This window comes from Mobula birostris, chromosome 2, assembly GCF_030028105.1.
Source record: "Mobula birostris isolate sMobBir1 chromosome 2, sMobBir1.hap1, whole genome shotgun sequence".
Taxonomy (NCBI): domain Eukaryota; kingdom Metazoa; phylum Chordata; class Chondrichthyes; order Myliobatiformes; family Myliobatidae; genus Mobula; species Mobula birostris.
This window is the reverse complement of record NC_092371.1, coordinates 114,825,238-114,849,214: the sequence shown is the minus strand read 5'-3', so window position 1 is coordinate 114,849,214 and position 23,977 is coordinate 114,825,238. Positions and strand designations below refer to the sequence as shown.

At 43.1% G+C, this 23,977-nt stretch overlaps 1 protein-coding gene across 1 annotated transcript in view; it reads right to left on the bottom strand.

Annotated features, from left to right (window-relative positions):
* slc16a10 (solute carrier family 16 member 10) overlaps positions 1–17,641 on the bottom strand; it is a 93,101-nt gene extending 75,460 nt beyond the window's left edge. The window contains exon 1 of the mRNA XM_072246582.1: positions 17,075–17,641. Coding sequence (XP_072102683.1) covers positions 17,075–17,465 — 391 coding nt within the window. The 5' untranslated portion in view covers positions 17,466–17,641. The remainder of the gene's footprint in view (positions 1–17,074) is intronic.
* Between the last annotated feature and the right edge of the window lie 6,336 nt (positions 17,642–23,977).

The following is a 23,977-nucleotide window of genomic DNA, read 5'->3' as shown; positions in this document are numbered from 1 at the left end:
CACACACACACACACACACAGCCATTGAACCAATGCATGTCGGTTCATAATACTCCAGGTAAGCCTGATGGCAGTTTGCCACTTTAAAAGGGCACTAGACACATGTAATTAATTCACTTTTTGCTAAGCCAGCATTATCTCACGGGGGTAGGTGGTTCAAACAGCAACTGTAATAAAAGTTACAATTACAACATCAGCAAATCCATAGTGGACGGGTTAGACAGCACATATTAATTTGAGCTTTTCGTTGTTACCCAAGCTAAAGGTCTGCCTTGTCAAAGTCATTTTGTTATCGAACGGCATACCGTACGTGTCATTATATACTACCTTGAAATGTATTTTCTTGCAGGCATATACAGGAATATAAACAAATACAATAGAATTTATGAAAAGCTAGACGTAAAAGATTGACAAACAACCAACGTGGAAAAGCCGCCAAACTGTGCAAATAAAAAATAAATTATACTGAGAACTGTGGAGTCCTAGAAGGTGTTTCTGTAGGTTGTGGAAACATTCAGAGTTAGGGTGTGAAGTTATCCAACCTGGTTCAGGAGCCTGATGTTTGAAGGGTAATACCAGTTTCGGAACCTGGTGGTGTGGGACCCAAGACCCCTGTATCTTCTACCTAATTGTAGCAGCAAGAAGACAGCATGGTCTGGACGCCTGGGTTCCTTCATGATGAACGTTGCTTTGTGCTGCTCAGTGGTGGGGAAGCTTTGCTTGCGATGGACTGGACTGTAGACCTCTCTGTGGAGTAGTTTGTTACATTAGCAGCTTACAAATTACTTAGAATAAAAGGATTAACATCTTGCCAGACGGGTTTATTTTGAAGCCAAGTGCAATTTAGTTATCTTTAAAGCACAATTTTCTACAATACTGGAGAAGGTTAGAAATACTCAGGGGGTCAGGGAGCAGCTGTGAAGCATCAGAAACAGATTTAATATCTTAGGTCAACGACACATCATCAGAACTTGCACTACTCAGCACAGATTTCCTTTCACTTTTCCAGCTCCGATAGCCTTTAACCTGATAAGTTAACTGTGTTTCTTACTCAATACAATAAGCTGCCTCACCAACTGAACATCTACAGCATTATTTTATCTTTATTACTCTGACATTGCTCTCCACATTATCATCAACAAGGCTGGAATCCAGACTGAAATGCAGAGCAAGCAGATTTGCATCTAGATGAAAAACAAGCAGTAAACTAATAAAAAGTTCAATACAACTAATAAATTTGTCTTGCTATATTAATCAGCAAGTTCCTTTGAATAATTATGTAGGGACTGCAAAAATATGAAATCAATGATCACAGGCTCATGGAGGAAAATACTATTGATAGAACATAGAATAGTACAGCACAGTACAGGCCCTTTGGCCCACATTGTTGTGCTGACCCCTAAACCCTGCCTCCCATATAACCTTAAATTCCTCCATATACCTGTCTAGTAGTCTCTTAAATTTCACTAGTGTATCTGCCTCCACCACTGACTCAGGCAGTGTATTCCACGCACCAACCACTGAGTAAAAAACCTTCCTCTAATATCCCCCTTGAACTTCCCACACTTTACCTTAAAGCCATGTCCCCTTGCATTGAGCAGTGGTGCCCTGGGGAAGAGGCACTGGCTATCCACTCTATCTATTCCTCTTAATATCTTGTATACCTCTATTCCTCTTAATATCTTGTATACCTCTATCATGTCTCCTCTCATCCTCCTTCTCTCCAAAGAGTAAAGCCCTAGCTCCCTTAATCTCTGATCAGAATGCATACTCTCTAAACCAGGCAGCATCCTGGTAAATCTCCTCTGTACCCTTTCCAATGCTTCCCCATCCTTCCTATAGTGAGGCGACCAGAACTGGACACAGTACTTCAAGTGTGGCCTAACCAGAGTTTTATAGAGCTGCATCATTACCCCGCGACTCTTAAACTCTATCCCTCGACTTATGAAAGCTAACACCCCATAAGCTTTCTTAACTACCCTATCTACCTGTGAGGCAACTTTCAGGGATCTGTGGGCATGTACACCCAGATCCCCCTGCTCCTCCACACCACCAAGTATCCTGCCATTTACTTTGTACTCTGCCTTGGAGTTTGCCCTTCCAAAGTGTACCACCTCACACTTCTCCGGATTGAACTCCACCTGCCACTTCTCAGCCCACTTCTGCAACCTATCAATGTCTCTCTGCAATCTTTGACAATCCTCTACACTATCTACAACACCACCAACGTTTGTATCAACTGCTATATAAATGGCAAGTTTGCAGACGTGATGGATTGAGCACATTGACTGACCTTTGCTTCTGTAGGCCAGATCTGCATGTGGTAGATACAAAAGTTGAGAAACTGTTCTCTTAGCTGCTTTCTTATCATTGAGAGAGGATTTTAACAGGCTTAGCAAATTGCTGCAGCACAGGCAAGCTCACTTCGAAGTCTAAAAGCTGCAAATGCAGGACATATTACTGCTTAAAAATTCAAGTATAAAGGTTCTTGCCTTCAATGGTCCCTAGTAAGTGCTGCAGGAAACACCCTGGATGTAAGTTTCACTGTTTGTTCCATAATTGGGATAGTCCCTCAGCAAAGCATTGAACTTGAGGTAGCAGTGGGTTTCATGAGATGGGCTTTTGCAGAATTGGATCTTCAGTGAGCATTAATTGATCAGCTTTTCTGCACAATTTCCCAAGTTGAGAGTTTATTCAGTTCCATCTCAGTGATGTGGCAATTCTTTTGCCAGTATATAGATTCTGGGTTCTGGCTCAGACCATGCAAGGCTACCACATGGCTAATGTGGCAAAAAAAAAAAAGGAGGTTGGAAATAACTACCCCAATATTGTCAAGATTCCAGCTGACACCATTTTTAGGAGGAACTTGCTCTTGGACAATGAGACTACCTGTTTGTTCCTGACAGCAGTTTTCCATTGCAAAATGGAATCTACTTTAAACGAGTAGCTAAGACCTTGAATGTAATCCTCAGGCACACATGGGCTTGGCACACCATTTTCATAGTCCCAATGTATGTCCAAATGACATTTAACTGCAAAAGTGTTTTTGTGAAACTGGGCAATAAAAAGGGAGGCAGCTCTGTGGCATAGCTAGTGGAGCTTCTACCGCTCAGCTCCAGCGAGCAGAGTTCGATTACAATTGCTAGTGCTATTCGTGTGGAGTTCTCCCTGTGACAGCACGAGTACCCTACCAAAGTATTCCGATTTCCTCCTGTATCCCCCAGGTGTGATGCTGGTAGGTTAAGGGGCCACTGTAACTTACCCTTTGAGTGTGGGTGATTGGTGGAACCTGGGAGGAGTTGGAGGTGGGGAGAATAAAATGGAGTTATTGTAAATTGGTGCATGATGGTCAGTGTGTCCAAATACTCATTTATTTGCTGTTATAATTTTACAGTGAGTCATGGGTACATGGAATGCACTGCTGGGGTGGTGGTAGAGGCAGACACATTAGGGACATTGAAGAAACTCTTGGGTAGGTGCTTGAATGATAGGAAAATAATAAGTACTTTATTGATTCCAAGTGGGAAATTCTTTTGTTACAGCAGCAACACTTAAAAACACACTTAGCAGTGTGCAGATTTAACTAATAAAATACAGAATAATAATACACACAATAATGTGCAATAATAATGTATAAAATAATAAAACAGAGACTATTGTACTATGATGTGTGTCGCACAGAGATGAACTGTTGTATGTATATACTTACCGCATTTGGTAGGAAATGGAGGGGGGGGGGTATGTAGATGGAAAGGTTAGATTGACTTAAAAGGTCAGCAGAATATTGTGGACCATAGGGCTTGTGCTGGTCTGTAATAATCTCATCGAGTTGCAGCCAATAAATTCTATTCAAAGCTCCAATACAGTTACAACTCCCCCACATCTCCTCTGCCAAGACTACCATGTTGAACTCTCACCCCCTCCACAGGAGTCCCACAGTCCTGCTTTCCAAGTTCTGTCTCCTGATACATCTGTTTGGCTAAAGGCCAATATCTCCAAGTTGGGACACCAAATCAGGACAGAAGAGTTGGTGAGCTTCAGGTGAAATTTCTCCTCTAGTGAATGTCAGGAGTTGTTCTTTTATAGCCAGAATTTGAATAGATGCTAAACCAGGGGTTCCTGATCTTTTTTTTGCCATGGACCAATACCATTAAACAAGGGATCCCAGGCTGGAAAGCCCTGTGTTAAACCCTGACACAAGTCCCAATCTATACCCTATAGCCCTAAGGATTTGACCGCATGTTTAATGCAGAAAACTGCTTCAGGTTTATTTTTCAATATAATATTTGTAGCCTGGTTGTTGGGCGTGAGTGCTTTGAGACTTCACAGCTGTGTGACCAATCCAACGTCGAAGCAGTTTCAAAATAAAAGGCTGCGTGGCAATGTGAAACCACACCTCAGCTTAGAAACATAGATCTCAAAAAAGTAATTGCTGAAGTCTGATTTTCAGTGACTCTGCTACTCAGAAGGTTAGGACAGAATTAACTACAAAGGTAAAGTGTCATAATGCAAATCAGAAACCTGCTCAAGCAAGGGAACTGCCAATCTGTGAGAAAACGGTATTTTCTGCAACCACAACCTGGCTGCAGTTGCAGAGAAGCAGGGGAAATAAGAGTGCCTGCAGTGACAATGAGGGTTCGGAGGAGACATACAGCATTACAAAGTGAATTATCCTGACTAGGCAAGTTACTGGATTGGCTGACTGCTCCAGTGGAAAGTAAAGCTGACACGTTCAGGAGCTGATTGACCCTGGTCAGTATCCAGGTTCCATCTGAACATAATCCAACATGCTGGCACAAACGGTGAGAATTTTTCGGCCTCGGCTCCCATGGACATTGGTGCAGGTCAGGAGGCTGTGGGTGCACACTACCCTCCAGGTCATGTGGTAAATCACCTCACAAGTCAGTGCGTAGTCCTTTAAAATTTTGGAGCACGGTGTACTAAATTTGAGGGACATAATTAAGGTTGATAGTGAGAAACTTCACTTCTCCCCACCTCCCCCAACCCCATGGTAGACACGTCTATCACCAGAGAGCATGGGTTAGGAAATTTTGAAGATTCAGGGAAGAATTTAGGTACTGTTCACAGATGCAGGTGCTACCAAAATTAAGTATCTTGGCACTTGAATTGTTAAGGCAGAGTTGGCTGCAAATTAATTTTCGATAAATGGGACTAGTACTGATGAGTACTTGGTTGGTATGGACATGCTGGGGAAGAGGAAGCTGAAGATGCATTTCCCTCTGCTATATAACTACTTCATTGAATGTAAAACACTTTTGAGAACTGTTTTATGTGAGAACTAAGAGTCATCAATCATAGCATCTCGTGACTGCTTTTAATTAATACAAATTGAATTTAATGGTTGCATTTTCCAGAAATGTGGGGCAGTTACTCAGACAGAATACAAGGTGTTGTTCATGCATCAGCTGAGAAAGTTGCTCTCTCCCCTCTCCCATCTTTTAAATCTACTCACCTTCTTTTCTCCAGTCCTGCTGAAGGGCCTCGGCCCAAAACGTTGACTATACTTCCTCCCACCCCCACCACCAAGTTCCTCCAGTATTGTGTATGTTGCTTGGATGTCCAACATCTGCAGATTTTCTCTTGTTTCTAATTTACACAGTTACTGACATGATAATTTAAGGTAACAATGGTAACCTATAACTTCAATCACTGAATGGTGGCAAATGGAAATGCAAGTCTTCCATGAAAGGGAAAACACACTAATTAATAAGATATTAACAAAGTGTAAAAATTTTTTGCTTAACCATGCAAATTTAATAATATAACCAAGCATTCTTTTTCCTTTCCATTGTTTAAAACATGATTTTTACCTGACTTTTTCTAAACTTGATAAAAGGTCATTGACTGAAGAAACACTACTTTTCTCTGACCTGTTAAACATTTCTAGTTAAACATTTTTGTGTTCCTTAAACATTTCTAGTGCTTTGTTTTCATTTCCAGACATTGGATTTATCACGAGCAGGAAATGCGAAGGCACAGGAGGTTAGTACAGATGGATACTTTGATGGTTGCTATGGTAATTAGTATTAATTTAAACAACATTCACTGCATTAATCTATTAAATTAAATTTAATCTTCATTGCAATCAATTCATCAACCAATGCACAATTCAACTCGATCACAAAATGGATCAATTTTTAAACATTGATTTGATAACTAATTTAACAAAACAGAATTGAGATAAAGATGAAGCAGTGAATCACAATTTCAAAACAATATAACCTCAGAAGGGGCATCATACAAAATATAAATTCCTGAGTGCCTAGAAGGGCTGAGATGGCCTGCTTCCATGCTGTAATTGTTATATGGTTATATGGTTAAAACAATGTGTGCGACAATGAAGAATGCTCATCCCTTTGCACGTACCAATGAATACAGAGTTAGGAATGTCAAAGGATTGCACAGAACATGTTTACAGCTTTATTTGACCCAATACGTGAAATATACAGCAAAAGAGAATCTAGCATAACCCCAATCACCATCAAAAAAAAACTATGGAAAGGCAATGCAAATCCATTTGAATTATTCTTAATCTCATTATTATTGAGAGTTGAGCACATCTATATGAAACGTTGCGGGGAAGCAACATCTGTCATCAAGGACCCCCACCATCCAGACCATGCTCTCTTGCTGCTGCCTTCAGTAAGGTGGTACAGGAGTCCCAGAACCCACAGCACCAGGGTCAGGAACAGTTGTAACTCTCAACCATCAGGCTCTTGAACCAGTGGGAATAACTTCACTCATCCAATCACTCAACTGTTCCCTCAACCTTTGGACTCACTTTCAAAAGGATGCTTCTTCTCATGATCTCAACATTCATGCTTATTTATTATTTTCTTCTTCTTCTTTTGTATTTGCACAATTTGTAGTCTTTTGCACATTGATTACATGCCTGTCTTGTTGGGTGTGAACTTTTGCTGATTCTATTATGTTTCTTGGATTTAAGGAGTATGCCCGCAAGAAAACAAATCTCTGGATGTCATTTGTACTTTGATAATTTATTTTCTTTGAAGTTCAATACTGCGACACTGCACAAGCCTCAGCCTCATCACCATCAGTGAAAGCCTGCTAAAAACCAACACAACTCTTCAAACACAGCAGATATGATTGCTCCAATTCTATTCAACTAACAAGAAACACTGAATTCCTGTAAAGTACAAGGACAATTCAATCCATTATGTTCATCCAGCTAATTTCACAGTGTGCCACAAGGGACAGAACCATTCCAGCGACAGCTAAAATTCACTTCCTGTAACCCTCAGATAGGCAGAATTAGAAATAAAGCAATTGAAAGTCTATTGCTCAAGCAACAAGCAAATTCAGCACAATGATAAGACCAGCAAGCTGATAACATCACCCAAAGGAGTGAAGTGTCAAGGTCATTTTCTTGTTGTAGTGCTGGAACAGGGAGGACTGCTGACGTTGTGCAGGCAACACCTTGGTGGAGGGTTGAGAGCTTAGTGCAAATGCTCAGCTTGTGTTAGTGAGACCATGTGTGGAACTCGAGTTGATCTCCTTATCCAAGGATATATGGAACTGGAGTCAGTTCAGAGAAGATTCAGAAGGCCAATTCCTGCAATGAAGGAACAAGGAATGATAAAGCAGCTTGGGCCTCTACTCACTGGAGTTTAGTTGCTCTTGATGAAGTACGAGAAACTGTGGCGCGTTGTGGACGCAGCTTAATCCATTATGAAACAGTCTCTCCTCCGCTGACAGTCAACACTTCCCTCTGCCTTGTGAAAGCAACCAACGTAATCATGGGCCACTCCCACCCCAGCTATTCTCTCTTCTCCCTCTCCCAGCAGAAGATACAAAGCTTGGAAACCAGTTCAGCAATCTCAAGTAAATAAGTGCCACTGACAAACACACAAGAATGCTGCCTGACCAGCATTGTGTGCGCGTTGCTCGGATTTCCAGCATCTGCAGATTTTCTCGTTTGTAACTTCCACTGCTTCCCCTTTGTCTATCTGGCCTGTTATTTCCAATAAATCTATCTTCATTGTGGTGCACACACAGCTGGCATAACAAGCCTTCTATTCATCTAACGCTTGCCATCTGTGAGAACAAGCTGGCATTTTCATGAATACACTTACTCCCACAGCCAGTTCATTCAGCCGCTGCTCAGTTCGCAGACATCTTCCTCATTGATCTAGATCTGACGAACAGTCTCGGCCTGAAACGTCAACTGTACCTCTTCCTAGAGATGCTGCCTGGCCTGCTGCGTTCACCAGCAACTTTGATGTGTGTTGCTTGAACTTCCAGCATCTGCAGAATTCCTCGTGATTGCAGTTATCTCATATTACCATTTCCACCCAGTTGTACTCTTTGCTCTTCTCCAAACAACTCAAGCATGGATTTCTACAGCACAGCATGGGTTTAACATAACACAACTGAGTCAACACAGTTAACCAACAGATCTGAGCAGTTAGCTCAAAAATCACACGGCAAAATTGACAAATTCCAGCCAAGCTCAAGTTGACATTAGTATTTTGACTCAGTTCTCATCTTCCACTGGAAAAGAATTTAAAATGTTCACTACACAGTAACACTTGCTTATATGGTCCCACATTAAGTGCCGTCATGAAGTAATGAGACACACAAAAAGCTAATGTTTAAACAAATAAAACATGAGAACCCATCAATATTTTGCATTAAGCATCCCATCACATACACTGGTAGGTACATTGTTAAAAAAAAATGGAAAGATTGCTTTAGATTCAGAGGCAACAGGCTCCCTGTCTGCATCTACAATACCCCTGAAAAACCGAGTGTTTTATCTTCTGCGTTCACAGCCCCTTGTTTGTTATTATTGACTGCCCTTGTGTGCAGAGCCTCGGCATTCTGAAGCATCATCGGTCATAGTGGAAGTACACCACCATCCAGTCCCCAACTTTGGGCGAGGGATGGTTCTTGCAATATACCTGGACAATAATGACAGTGGGCTGGGTCTTGGTGTCTACAAGGCAAACTTACAAAGGGGCCTGTTGCAGAGGACAGAGGAAGGTGGTGCAGAACACAAAAGATAGTCAATTTCATTAACCTGTGCTCAAGTATGGGTACAACTAAAAAAAACTTCTGTTTGCAACAGCGTCACAGGCTCGTGGGTCCAAACACAGAATAACTTATACAAGACAGTTAGAAAGAAATATAAAACCAAAACTAGAAACAAGTCCATGGTTGCACAGGACGTGGTCTGCAGTGTTCCATTGCTGAAGTAACTTCACGGAGCTAAGCAACAAGCTTACAAGATGCACATTTAGATAACACCTCTCACAGCTCAAGAGGAAGCACCTTACAGACAAAGTAACACACAGAAAAATGCTGGAGGCCAAGCAGCATCTATGGAAAAGAATAAGTAGCCAAAATGTTTCGGACCAAGACCCTCCGTTAGGACTGGGGAAAAAAAAAGAAGAGAAGTCGGAGGAGGGAGGTAGGGGGAGGGGAGGAGAGGAAGAAGTACAAGATGTTAGGCGAAACTGGGAGAGGGGCAGGGCTGAAGTAAAGAACTGGGAAGATAAAGGGCTGGAGATGAGGGATTCTGATAGGAGGGTGTAAAAGACCATGGGAAAAAGGGAAAGGGGAGGACCACCGGAGAGAAGTAGGGAGACAAGGTGAGAAAGAGAAATGGGAATGGGGAATGGTGATGGAGGAATTACCAGAAATTCAAGAAATCAACGTTCGTGCCATCAGGTGGGACCCTACCCAGATGGAATACAAGGTGTTTCTACTCCAACCTGAGTGTGGCCTCATCGCGGCAGTAGAGGAGACCATGGACTGACATGTCGGAATGGGAATGGGATGTGGAATTGAAATAGGTGGCCACTGGAGGAAATCGCAGTTTTTCCTGGCATAGCTGCTCAGCAAAGCAGTCTCCCACTCAGGCAAAGCAGTGTCCTTAATGAACGTTGTCACAGGAGCAGCCGTAAGTAAATATTTACCAGGACAGCAGGTGGAAACGCTCCGTTCACTTTGGGATCCCCTGTCCAATCAAATGACAGGCTTTGTAATCATCTAGATTCGTAGATAAATAACAAAAGGAAGTCAGCATCCACACAATATGTCAGGACGTGGGGCAGGAAAATGAGAATGTAGATGGTGACAGGAAGTAAAAACAAGACATTGAGGAGAATCAACACAAAATGCTGGAGAAAAGTCATCATTTTGGGTCGAGGTCCATTATCAAGATTGAAAGAGGGGAGACAGCTAGTCTAAAGGTGGGGAAGGAGCCAGCAAGTGAGGGGTGAGTGGGAATGATGCAAGAAACTAGGAGGTGATGAGTGGAAATAATAAAGGACCGAAGATGATAGATTCTGATTGGAGAGCACAGTGTACCATGGAAACAGTAGGGGTTCCCAATTATTTATATCATAGACCCCAACCATTAACCAAGGGGTCCATGGACCTCAGGTTTGGGAACCTATGGAATAAAGAAAAGATGATGAGGCAAATCAAAGGGAGAATACATTCAGGTGATGACCAGATCGAGAGTGCAGGGAGGGAAAGGACAGGAGACAGTGGAATAAGAGGAAACAGGGGAAAGAGGGAAATGATTATTGGAATTTGGAGAAATCAGTGTTAATGCCATCATATTGGAGAGTGGCAAGGCAGAATGAAATCTGTGCCCAGCTTCATGTTGGCCGATAAAGGAGACATCTAAGTTGTGCAATCATTGGACCACCCTTACCCATTCCCCCAAACCTCAGATCCGCCCCCTCCCCCAATACCATTCCAAGTTAAGTTGCCATCTTCCCTTTTGGTTGAGATCTATGCCAGCAAAGTCTATAAATGGCAAAAGATCCTAGCCAATTTACACATAGTAACACCCATCTAATTAAATTAGATTCCACCCCGCCCCCCCACCTCAAGTCATTGTTAGAATAACCATCGCCACAATACCGAAAGAGACATCAAAATTATAGAAGCTTCATGCATGCATTTAAATGTCAGTGGCTTTCAGGAACTTTGATATCCAGACCCTCAAAACTAATGGTAAACAGAATTACTGAAATACAACCTTTGATGACAACAGTTAAACTATTGCGGTGACGTAACCAAAATATTTACACATGACCTGTTTAAGGAAGATGTGTAGTTAATTTGATTATCTCAAGCCCACATTTCAAGGCAAAATAATCACAAGCAGGTCCCTATAGGTTTACACATGGCAGGTGAAAATTACGTCTGATCCAGAGACTGAACACACAACTTTCCACACTGGTGTGTGTAAATTAGATATTCTGCATCAGTGTATTGTCTCCTGCCATACCATATGTGGTGGGAGACAAATCGCAGCACCACAGGAACATAAGGTGGCTGGCAAGGGGCGGAGGGTGGCTGGGAATTCACTGTCAGTAGGAGAAGGTCGCTGGAACGGCTCCAACAGCAACAAACTTTGATACTCATAACTCTGGTAGAGGATTCACCAATGGAGAAGGAATCACATGTTGTCAGAACCCAGAAGGCTTGGCAGAGGCTGATTGGCATTGACATTAAAAGATATTACTGTAAAATTCCAGCAACCTGCTAGTTTACTGTTCAGCATCTGTCTCACCAAGTAATTGTACGTTATTTTATTTAGGGATACTACAGACACAGACTTTTCCAGCCCAATTACACCCATATGACCAATTAAACTACTAACCCGTACACCTCCCACGCAGTCACTGAGGGAACATACAAACTCCTTACAGACGGCAGCAGGAACTGAACGCAGGTCACTGGAGCCGTAAATAGATGCACTAACCACTACCACTACGATACTGTTCCACCACAGTCCCTGCGACTCAGCAGTGCCTCTGCTCCATCGGGACTCACTGGCCGATGCTTACCCATTACTCACCGGGGCTCCAGTTTCCATGCTCTCCCAAAACTTCCGGTTCACTGGAGAATTTATTATAATTTAAGACTTTAGAAATTTCAGTTTGAGGGGGGGAAATAAATGACAATCTTGATTAAATCTTCTGTTCTCTCCGTTATGAAATGCTTACCTGAAATTTCACATTTAAAATCCTCACAAGAAGTGCAAAGTGCAGCGAAACATACAGATCCACATTAATTACACTTGACTATCTACTGTTGAAATGTTTGCAATGTTTCAGAGTGCATTACAGTCAATCCCTGTGTTAAGACCACTTGGGTAACAGAAATTTGTCCTCATGGAATTCACAAATCAAGACCCAAACATCTGGTATACTTAATAAAATTTTCTCTCACAAGATCTATGTGGAAAACAGTAAATAGTGTTTTGTTCCTAACTCTCATCTCTTGAATCTCATAGCTAAAGCAGCTTCGCACTGCAGAATATTATTCTTCAGACGGTTTTCAGGAATGCAAACCCTGCTCCTCGTAACACAGGGGCTGCCCGTCTAAAAATGTCAGTGATCGACAAAGTGACAGGTTCCCATATCAAAAAAAAAATTCTGTTGTGGGAGAGACAGATTCACAACTCAAATCACTTCTGAGGGCCAGTTGCAAAAACACTACACAGTTCCAAGGAATCATTCCTAAGCATCCAGCAGGCAGAGCAGTAAAACATCCTGCCACCAAACTACAGTGCCAATTGACATACGAACCATAACTATTGCCAATGATTCTACCTCTCAGTGTGGGCATAGGCAGGTATTGCCTGTGTATTTGCAGCTCATGGACAAAGATTGTCGTCAGTACCTGTACCAGTCAAAACACCTTCTTATTCAACTCTCATTCTAGGCAACACGCTGTTCTACACGAGAATGTGAGATTTAAACCAAAAACTGACATCCACCTACAGAAGGTGAACGGGTACTGGAACAATAGCCTAGACAATGAGGCAGGTTTTAAAGGGGAAAAAATGAAGCTTAGAGTTTAGAACAGAAACTCCAGTTAAAGTCTCCTTCAGATGAAAATAATCAATGTCAAAATGATCAAATCCCGGAATGACTTAGAAGCTGGACTTGGAATGCAAATCAGAGATAGAAAGGATAGGAACATAGATCAGGGGTTCTCAATCTCGGGGGGGGGGGCGAGGGTCCATGGACCCCCTCATTTAATAGTATTGGCATAGAAAGGGTTAGGAAGCTGCTCTAGATGGACTGGAAAACAAAGGTGAGAATTTCAGTGCATTGTTTCTCTGGCAGTACTGGAAAATCTGGACCAGCAGGCATAGGTGGCAGGCAATTCAACTGTAAAGCTTGGAGCTGGTACGAGCAAACACGGAGATCATAATGTTCAGGAGACAGCATGGGTTTCAGGCTGCAAGGTTGATTGAGTGGATTACTAATGCATTTAATATTGCAGTTTCTACTGCACCCACCACCCAGATATCCAGATGCTGCACTGGAAGCTCAGACCAGTCAGGCCATGCAAAAGGTCTGCCATCATGGCTATGGGTTACCTATAGAAATGATGGTAGACACAATGGCCAAGTTTAAGGAGTCATGTGAACGTGCAGGTAGGGCATCCATGTGCAAGTAGATGGAATTAGTCAAAGTTGACATGATCAGCACAAATGTTGTGTGCTGTTTAATGGCAGCAGTTCCGCTCAGGACGAACCCGTACAATTTCTCATAAATTCACCCTTTGTCCTCATGTCCAGTGGGACCTGACTAAATAAATATTATCACGAAGAAAGCACAACAATGCCTCTACTTCCTCAGGAGGCTGTGAAGGTTCAGCATGTCATCAAAAACCTTAGCAAACTTCTATAGTTGTGTGGTGGAAAGTGTGCTGACTGGTTGCATTACGGCCTGGTACAACAACACCAATGTCTTTGAGTGGAAAATCCTACAAAAGGCAGTGGATTCAGCCAGCTGCATCATGGGTAAAACCCTCCCAACCATTGAGCACATCTACATGAAATATTGTCATAGAAAAGCAGCATCCATCATCAGAGATCCTCACCACCCAGGTCGTGCTCTTTTCTCACTGCTGCCATCAGGTAGAAGGTACAAGAGCCTCAGGACTCACATCACCAGGTTCAAAAACAGTTACTACCCCTCAACCATCAGGCTCTTGAACAAAAGGGGATAGCTACACTCACTTAAGGACTCTTACATTGTTATATGACAGATGTCATATTGTTATTTCATTCTTGTTATTTATTTGTATCTGCATTTGTATAGTTTGCTTACAGTTTACAGATCCTGTTTACAGTTACCATTCTATAGATTTGCTAAGTATACCCACAGAAAAAGAATCTCAGGGTTGTATGTGGTGACATGGATGCACTCTGATGATAAATTTTACTTTGAACTGATAGGGACTACAGAAAACCAGTGGTCACAACTTCACTAAAGGGTCAACTGTTCAGGACAAATGAGAAACTATTTCAGAAGACAGTAAACTACTGAAATTCTTCAACCAAGTGGGAGTGGATGTTCAATTACTGAGAATATTCATGAAAAAGTCACTAATATTAAGGGAATCAAAGGAAGTGGGGCTAGTGCAGGAAAGTGTTGAGGTAAAGGATCAGCACTGAACTTAATCATGTCTCATTTTCTCCCACCAATGCCCTTGCTATTACAGCCATCCAGCCAATACCCATGTTGAAGCAGTACTTTCGGCAGTTGGCACAGGAGACAGCCAAGGAATTATGACAACATGATAGTTACTCTGCTGATGCCTTGCTTATGGCCACATACCAGATGGGTAGAGTTGTGTCACTTAATGGCATTGTGCATGATGGACCAGCCTACAGTTCTGTGCAAGTCTTAAACTATATATACAGTTAGGTTGCCCGAGCCTTCTGCATAGTACTGCAGTAATTTTACATATTATATCACAACTGTACTTTTGTTACAAAAAAAAATCATGACCTATGTTAGTGATGATAAACCTGATTCTGATATGGGACTCTATTTCAGACTGAGAGTGGGAAGGGGACTGGGAGAGGGGAATCATGATTGGGCAAAGGGGAAGTCCACTGCAGTAGTGGGCTTGACAGCTCCTGGCACTGCAGTCCCTTGTTGGGACAATCAAAATACAAATGCTGAAAATCTTGGATACAAAAAAGAAAATGCTGATAACCCTCGGCAGGTCAGACAGCATCTGTAGACACTTTGTCAGAGCCCTTCTTTCATCAGAAATGTTAACTCTTTGTGCAGTCCCATACGGTGGCAGTTGCAGCTGGGGAAAGCATCGACAGCTCACAGATTGTTCCTTGCCAAGGGTCAGCTGAGTGTATTAGAATACCTGGGTAAATAAGGCCAACTGAATTCCTTTCTTTTTCAGTAACTTGTCCTACGTCAAGCAGCCTATGTCCAGACTCCCATTTACGTTTTGGTCTCTAAGTGCACCCAGCATTTCATCGAGAAGCCAGGTGTCTCAGAAAGGCAGATCCATTATTAAGGGCCCCCAGTACCCAGGGCATGCCCTTTTCTCACTATTACCATCAGGTAGGAGGTACAGAAGCCTGAAGTCACACACTCAGTGATTCAGGAACAGCTTCCTCTCCTCTGCCATCTGATTCCTAAATTGAACCCTTGAACACTACCTCACTTTTTTTTAAATATATATTATTTCTGTATTTTGCACAATTTTAATCTATTCAATATACATGTACTGTAATTCATTAATTTTGTTTTCTCTTCTATATTACGTATTGCATTGAACTGCTGCTGCTAAGTTAACTAATTTCACGACACATGCTGATGATAATAAACCTGATTCTGATTTCACCACCTCTAACTTGAAACTGCTACAGAAAGCTCGAGACACTTGTAAGACAGTGAGATCAGTAAGATCAGTAAGATGAGATCAGTGAGATCAGTAAGACTTGTAAGATCAGTAACTATCAGGCAAGTAAATGGTGACACTTTACGACAGAAAGGGTGCTGCTGAACACATGAAATTAAACCAGCATTATCTGTAAACCCAAACTCCAAAATGGCAACAGTGGGATCATGGTGGATACTGTACTCAATTACAAGGCGCCTGCTTTGCTTCCACAAGTGTTCACCACTGTCACGCTCATGCGCCACCCATTTGGGATATGATGCAATTTACACCTCAGGATTCCAGGCAAACTACAGAACTACTTTCAAGGCAAAGGGATGATGACCATTTTGGGTCAAGACCCTGCATCAGTCAACCGACCGTCCCTTCTGCTGCCGTTGATGTCGCCTGACCCCATGAATTCCTGCACCACTCTGTTTTGGATCCAGATTCTCGCTTCAGTACAGGCACTAGAGAGTGCAAATGAGGTGGCCAAAGGTACTCAGAATCATAACGTTTCGATTATTAGCAAGGCTATAGTCACATCTATTAAATAGCCCCAAGGTGTTCACTGTGTGACTGCCAACGCTAGATCACACATTTGAATCATTCATCAACACCACAATGGCCACAATCTGTTTTCTTGCACGTTTCGTTTCAAAGAAGAATTAGTGTCTTCCTCTTCAATTCTGTTCAATACAGGTGACAAAGGAACCCATCCCAGCGGTTTATTTCTTAGATGCTGCAATTATACCAGCCTGAAGTACAATTCCCAAATCAGTCAATACTCACAATGCAAACTACAATCCTACTGATTAGTTATGTGTTCTACTAGTGTCCGTGAAGTTCCAAACCATTAGCATATTGAAATATACGGACTAATATCAATATTTTCACCGATAATGTAATGCTGGCAATGTGAATCATTGGTTGATACTCTCAAGTATGAAAGCAACAGTCCTGAAATAACAGAATTGTCTTGGGCAAGAACTGAACTCATTAACTTTGAATGTAACGGCAACCATAGGGAATTTAGGAGAGGTGGCACACTCCCCCGGCACGCGAACTCCCATGACATTCGCTCGCCCCTCAAGCGGACACACTCCCCGTCCACTCCACAAGCAACGAAAACCCTGACAGCGAGGACGATCATGAGCGAGTCAAGAACTCCGCAAAAGGCATCAGCACATCGGACAGGCCAACAGGTATGACAGTGTGATTCACATTACAGGAACAGCGAACCCCCTAGGAAGTTTCACGGCATATGCCTGTGATATTAAACCTAAGTCTAGGTCTGAAATGTACGTTCGCCGCACGGGAGCGGACTGGGGTATAGTATACAAGAGCAGCTCTTGTCTCTTACCTGTCTTAAACTGCAGATGTTTGTCCTCTGTGCCCCCGAAATTTTCCAGCAGGGACAGATACAGTAGACCGAAAGAGTTCTGGATGCCGAAGACCGAGCCGTTACACCACATTGAAGCCAGCATCACCACCCAGCCCCAGCCCCCCTCGGGAGGGTCTACCTGTCCGGGCACCGACCCCGGTTTGGGGGTAGAAGGAGGCCCGCCGCCGGGATCATGGTTATGTGTGGACTCTCCCCCCGCCAGACGCAGCTGGGTCTCCGAGTTCGCTCCCACCTCGCCATTCAGCGGCTCCTTGCTCTCTGTCAGAGGCTGACGGGCCGATTCACCGTCCCCCGCCTCCTCTTTCTCTTGTCCCTGAACCCCAGACCCTGACTCCTGACTCTCGCTCATGTCTCAGCCGCGTCTTGGCTGCAGATCAAGACCATCAGCACACCGCGAGCCGCTACAAGCGCTCTGAACCCTGCCTGGCCTCTGTGTCACAGCTGTAAATGCGGCAGAACCCTCCCCACGCCGGAGTCCCGCCTCTCCTCCGCCCGCTTGCTTCTTCCCAACCCGGACTGCCTCCCCTTCCCTTCACAACCAAACACTTCCTCCACACACCAGTCTCTGCTTCAGTCTTTTAAATCGATACGAGTGGAACCGCCCTTCGCCGGCTCCCACCAACCATTGGCACCCGCCGAAAGTCTGGCCTCTGCCATTGGCTGCGGTAACTGTCTATCGCCCACGCTGGCTGTATTGCTGATGTTGGATGAAACGGAGCGAGGGGAAGCGAGAGAAGGGCGCAGAACACTGGGTTGGGGAGAGAGTGTTGAACGTGGCTGAGAATTTGAAGGGAGCAATGTGTAAGGGGGTTGGTTGGCAAGTGAAGTGGGATTAATGGGGGCGTCAGTGACATCTTTTGGTCAAGGCACGGGAGTAAACTCAATGAATCAGAGGCTTTCTATCTTCTGACCACAAGGCCCGCTTGTCGAGCGGGATCACTGTAGGATGGAAGCAACAACTTTCTGCCCCGGTACCACTGAGGAACTTGTCACCGGATTGATGTAAACCGGCTCCATTTCCACATATCCTTCGATCTTCTTTTGCGAGCTTTAAAGCATTTTAATTTGAAAAACGAAAATTGTAATGTTGAATTCCTTGCCTTAGGGCAGGCAATGAATTCGATTGGTGTTAACGCAAGGCGCGCTCTGAGGGAAGTGGACTGAAGGACTGATATTAATCAGGGCTCTCAGTCAGCTCGCCTGCTCTTCGTTTAGAAGGCGCTCTGACCTTAGCGAGCAGATGGAGACTTTAGTTTATCACTTCGTCCAAAAGGTGGCATATTCTGATAGTGTAGTGTACTCTGTTGGCTAGTGATTGTTCTGCAACCTGAGGCGCACTGGCAAAGCAAAATAGGAGTTAGTAGTGGAGATTTTTTTTTAATGCCTTACTGTAGTCCTGTCTTCTTTTCCACTGCTTGCCTCTCCTCTGTCTCCAATGGAAAATGTGCATCAACCTGTTGACGGGGTAAATTCAGCAACGAACTCTTTCCTTTCCCATGCTACCCCTGTCATAACTGCACTTGAGCCTGGCGTGATATGACTATAAAGTGGTTACCAATACCGCTTCCATATTGCCCCAACCCAGATCCCCCTGCCCCAACCCAGATCCCCCTGCCCCATCAGAAACAAACTGTTAGCTATGAAAGTGTGAGTTGGGGATGGACTTAGATTACAGATCTGTCATGAACTCATTGAACGACAGAAAAGTGGTGGGGGGGGGAGCTAAATATCTAGTCCTGTTCCTACCACCAAATGAAAGAAAAATCCAAATGGTTTTCCTTTCACTTAGTTCAACTGACTGTCGCTCAGAATGTTGGCCTTTAGTCTCTCTCCTTAAACTGGCCCTGAAAAGATTTAACCAGACTCAACCATTGTGATGGGACTGGAGTCACCCTCCGGTCACAGCAAGGAACAATGGCCTACCTTCGTGCCTGAAGGACAATAGTGAACTGTGGCCTCTTACAATAATCCAGTAATCTTACAGTTATTGTTAGAGGAGAAGGCTACTTTTACTTAGAAAAGTTTGAAATTTGTTTTCCCTTTCATTGCCCTCAATTGAATGATAGGATTTGAATCATTAGATAATGAAGACACGCAGTCCTCTTTTATTGTCATTTAGTAATGCATGCATTAAGAAATGATACAATATTTCCTCCAGTGTGATATCACAAAACACAGGACAGACCAAGACTGAAAAAAAACTAACAAAACCACATAATTATAACATATAGTTACAACAGTGCAACAATACCATAACTTGATGAAGAATAGTCCATGAGCACAGTAAAAAGTTCAAAGTCTCTCAAATGTCCCACATCTCACGCAGACGGGAGAAGGAAGAAAAACTCTCCCTGCCATGCCCGACCAGAGTCCGACTCTGAGTCATCCAAAAACTTTGAGCTCTGATCAGCTCTCCGACACTGAGTACTGAGCACCATCTCTGTCTAAGCGATTCGACCTCCATCTTGGTCGCCAACAGCAGGCAAAGCCAGGGATTTTGAGACCTTTCCTCTGGAAGATTCTGGACTGCACAGTAACAACAGCAGCGAACTGGCGTTTCAGAAATTTCTCCAGATGTTCCTCTGTGCTTTCACGTCTGTCTCCATCAAAGCAGAATTATTATGGATTCATGGTCCAGAACTCCATCTTAATCTAATAACTTAACTACTGCAACAACATCTGGCCTTGTGCAAATGTCCTACTTTAAAAAAATGTAGAGCCACCCCACTTGCTTTCCTTTGGTATTGTTTTTGTTAGCCTTGGGAGTGAGTTTGGTCTTTGGGAGGGTAGGGTTAAATTGATTCTGGAGAAGGTTAAAAGGTTGGCACGACACTGTGAGCGGAAGGCCCTGTACTGTGCTATACTGTTCTATGTTCTATGACATATTGATTCCTTGACCCTACATTGACTGGCTTTGACATTAAAGCCATTTAAATGGTTCTAGCTCTCCCTCTTGTAGGATAGCATCTTATCTTGATTTATTTGCTAAAGCTACTCTCTAAAACTGTTCCACAAATATTATCAGATTATGACTCTATTGTTAATCTATTTGCCAACTAAACAAAGTATTTAACTGAGTGTCTGTTGACTATGCAGGTATTTATTGAGATACAGCGTGGAAACGTCCTTGCAGCTCTTTGAGTTGCGCCGATTCAGCAACCCCAATTCAACTCTAGCCTAAACATGGGACCAATGAACCTACTAACCAGTACATTTTTGAACTGTGGGAGGAAACCAGAGCACTTGGAGAAAATCTACACATTTCATGGGGAAGACATACAAACTCCTTACAGAGGACATCAGATTTGAACTCTGAACTATAACCCAAGCTGCAATAGCGTCGGACTAACCACTATGCTACCATGATGCCCACCAAGATTCTGGATTGTTCTGGCATTACAAGTTATGGATAATGGATATTAATTAAACGAGAACCAGTCTTTAGGAAATAAAACCTGCTCACAATTTAACTTCAACAGATGTTTAAGGCTATTGAAACCAATTATTTGGTGTGGGTTATTCTGATTCTGTACTGTTGGGGAAGACAATGGAGGACCTTCATGCTAACTGGTGATCATTGAAACTTTCAGAGGGAGCTCAGTGGACATACTCTTTAATTAGCACATCATTACAGCACAGATCAGGACATGTTTACATTATGGCCACATGTATATTCAGGAAACTATCCCTCAACACAATAACAAAAGAGGTAAAATTTGGGTGTCTGGAGTTTGTACTTAGATGTTCCCAGATCAGTTTCATTTCTTGCCTCTCCCAATGTCCCACTAAGCTCTGGGGACTTATCTACCTTAAAGATTTTTTAAGAGACCCAACACTACCTCTTTTATCTAAAATATCCTAGCATATTAGTATGCTCCACACTGATTTTCCTAACTTCCATGTCCTTCTTGAGAAAAACTGAAGTGAAGTACTTATGTAGGACCTCATCTACATCCTCCACCTCCAAGCACATGTTCACTCTTTATCTTTAACTACTCCTACCCTTGTCCTATTTATCCTCTTGCTCTTAATGTATGTATATAATGCCTGGGATTCCTACTTACCACTTTTCATGGCCCTTACTGGCTTTCCTAATTCCTTTCTTAAGTTCTTTTCTAGCTACTTTATAATCCTCAAGCTTCCTCAACCTTACATATGCTTTCTTTTTCTTCTTGATGAAATTCACATCTCTCAATAGGTTTCAATAGGTACATTTAATGTCAGGGCAATGTATAGAATATACATCATGAAATTCTTTTTCTTTCCAAACATCCAAGGTTCCCGAACCTTGCCATTCTCATTATTCTTTCTCACTGGAACGTACCCATTCTGTATTCTGTGTGTTTTGTGTTTTACCACCCTCCAAGTGCCAGATGTGGACTTGCCCAAACACAGCTGCTCCCAGTTAACTCTCCCTAGTTCTTGCTTAGTACTCTCGTAATTTGTCTTATTCCAGTTTCATACCCTACCACAAGGTCTGTACTTATCCTTATCTATGGCCGTCTTAAAAAATAAGCAGCTATAATCACTATTCCCTGACTGTTCTCTCACTGAAAGGTCAAGCTCATTACCCAACACCAGATCAAGTCTGCCGTTCCTCTTTTCTGACTGTCTATATATTGATTTAAAAATGCTTCCCGGATGCTCCTGACAAATTCTGCCCCATTAAAATTCTTGCACTCAGGAGGTGTCAGTCCATATTAGGGAAATTGAAGTCACCGTTACTACGACCTTTTGTTTAACACCTTTTCCTAACTGCCTGCATATCTGTTCCTCAATCCCCGCTGGCTATTGGCAGGTACATGCTATAATCCCATTAGACGAAATGCACATTTCTAATTTTTGAGTTCTACCCTTAAAGGTTCAGTGGATGAACCCTCCATTATATCCTCACTGAGTGCAGTTATATTGCCACTGATTAACAGTACAACTCCCCACTCCCCACTTTACATCCTTCTCTATCTCTCCTAAAATATTGGAACCCTGGAACATTAAGCATCCATTTCTGTCCCTCTCTAAAACAATTTATGACCACAACATCATAGTTCAATGTACTGATCGCCCTTACCCATAATACTCCTAACATTAAAATACAGACACTTCAATCTATTCATTCTATTGCTCCTGTATGATATTTTTTGTCATGACGTTCACCATCCCCTCAGTCCCCCAACTTTCTGACTTCGTGCTGTGATTCCCATCCCCTTACCAAACTAATTCAAACCTTCCTGAGCAAAGCACAAATGAGCCTCCCAGCCAAGTTCCCCTCAAGTAAAGGTGCATCCCGTCTCTCTTATACAAGTCACTCCTGCCGCGGTGAGCGTTCTGACTGGCTGCATCATAGTCTGATATGGGGGGGGGGGAGAGGGGCTACTGCACAGCATCAAAGTGAGCTTCAGAGAGTTGTAAACTTAGTCAGCTCCATCATGGGCACTAGCCTCCGTAGTATCCAGAACATCTTCAAGGAGCAATGCCTCAAAAAGACAGCATCCATCATTAAGGACCCCCATCATGCTTTGTGGTCATTGCTACCATTAGCAAAGAGGTATAGAAACCCAAAGTCACACAATCAACAATTCAGGAACAGCTTCTTCCCCTCCGCAACCTGTTGGCATTGAACCCATGAACACTACCTCACAACTTTTTTATTTCTATTTTTGCACTACTTATTTAATTGAAGTATTTGAACTATTATATATATATAACTGTAGTTCACATTTTATCTATTACTATGTATTACATTGTACTGCCACCACAAAAGAGAACAAATTTCACAACATATGCGGTGATATTAAACCTGATTCTGATTCAGAAGAGCTTTCAATGATCCAAGAACTTGAAACACTGCCCCCCCCCCACCACATCAGAGGAATTAGGAGAGGTGAAAAGCAGGCAGACCCAGTACTCCACTGTGGAATCCTCCAGGATCTTCTGATTCACGGTCCATGCCATGGAACAGGATGTTGCATGCTCATGTTTCTTCTTCCAAAAGGTTCACAAGGGGAGCTCTGTGATCCACAGTCTTAAGGAAGAGGATGGCTCAGTAGTATCCACACAGACAGACACTTGAGGACCTTCAAGTCCTTCAATGTTTATCTGATGACAGAAAGGACACAGACAACACAGCCTCCCAGAACATCCGGTCGTCGCAGGTGTTAGACAACAGCAAAACTGGGAGAGTTTGGACCAGCCACTGGCCCTGGAGGAACTGACAGGTTCCATCCACTCCTTTGACTGAAATAAAACTCCTGGATGCATCAGCTTATTTGCTGAATTGTACTCAGCTCTGTGGGACAGGATGGGCCCAGACCTGTTGGAAGTTTTCAATGCGATGCTTCCAGCTGGCAGCGTTTTAAATTCCATGAGGAAGGGCATAACTACCCTCGTCTACAGCAGAAGGGGAAAAGGGATGTCATCAAGAATTGGAGACCTATTTTGCTCTTGAATATGACCATAGACTCTCCGGTGAAATGATATTGTATTTGTAAGTAGGATGCCATGCACAATTCTGATTTGATGGAGACAGATGTGAGAAAGCACAGAGGAACATCTGGAGAAATTTCTGAAATGCCCGGTTCGCTGCCGCTGTTACTGTGCGATCAAGAATCTCTGGAGGGAAGGCTCCAAAATCCCCAGCTTTGCCTGCTGCTGGCAACCGAGGCTGGGGTCGAAGCATTCGGCAGAGGTAGTGCTCGGTACTCAGTGTTGGAGGGCTGATCAGAGCTCGAAGTTTTCGGACGACTCAGAGTCGGACTGTGGTCGGGCATGACAGGGAGCGTTTTCTTCCTTCTCCCATCTGCGTGAGATGTGGGACTTTCGAGAGACTTTGGACTTTTTTACTGTGCCATGGACTGTTCTTCA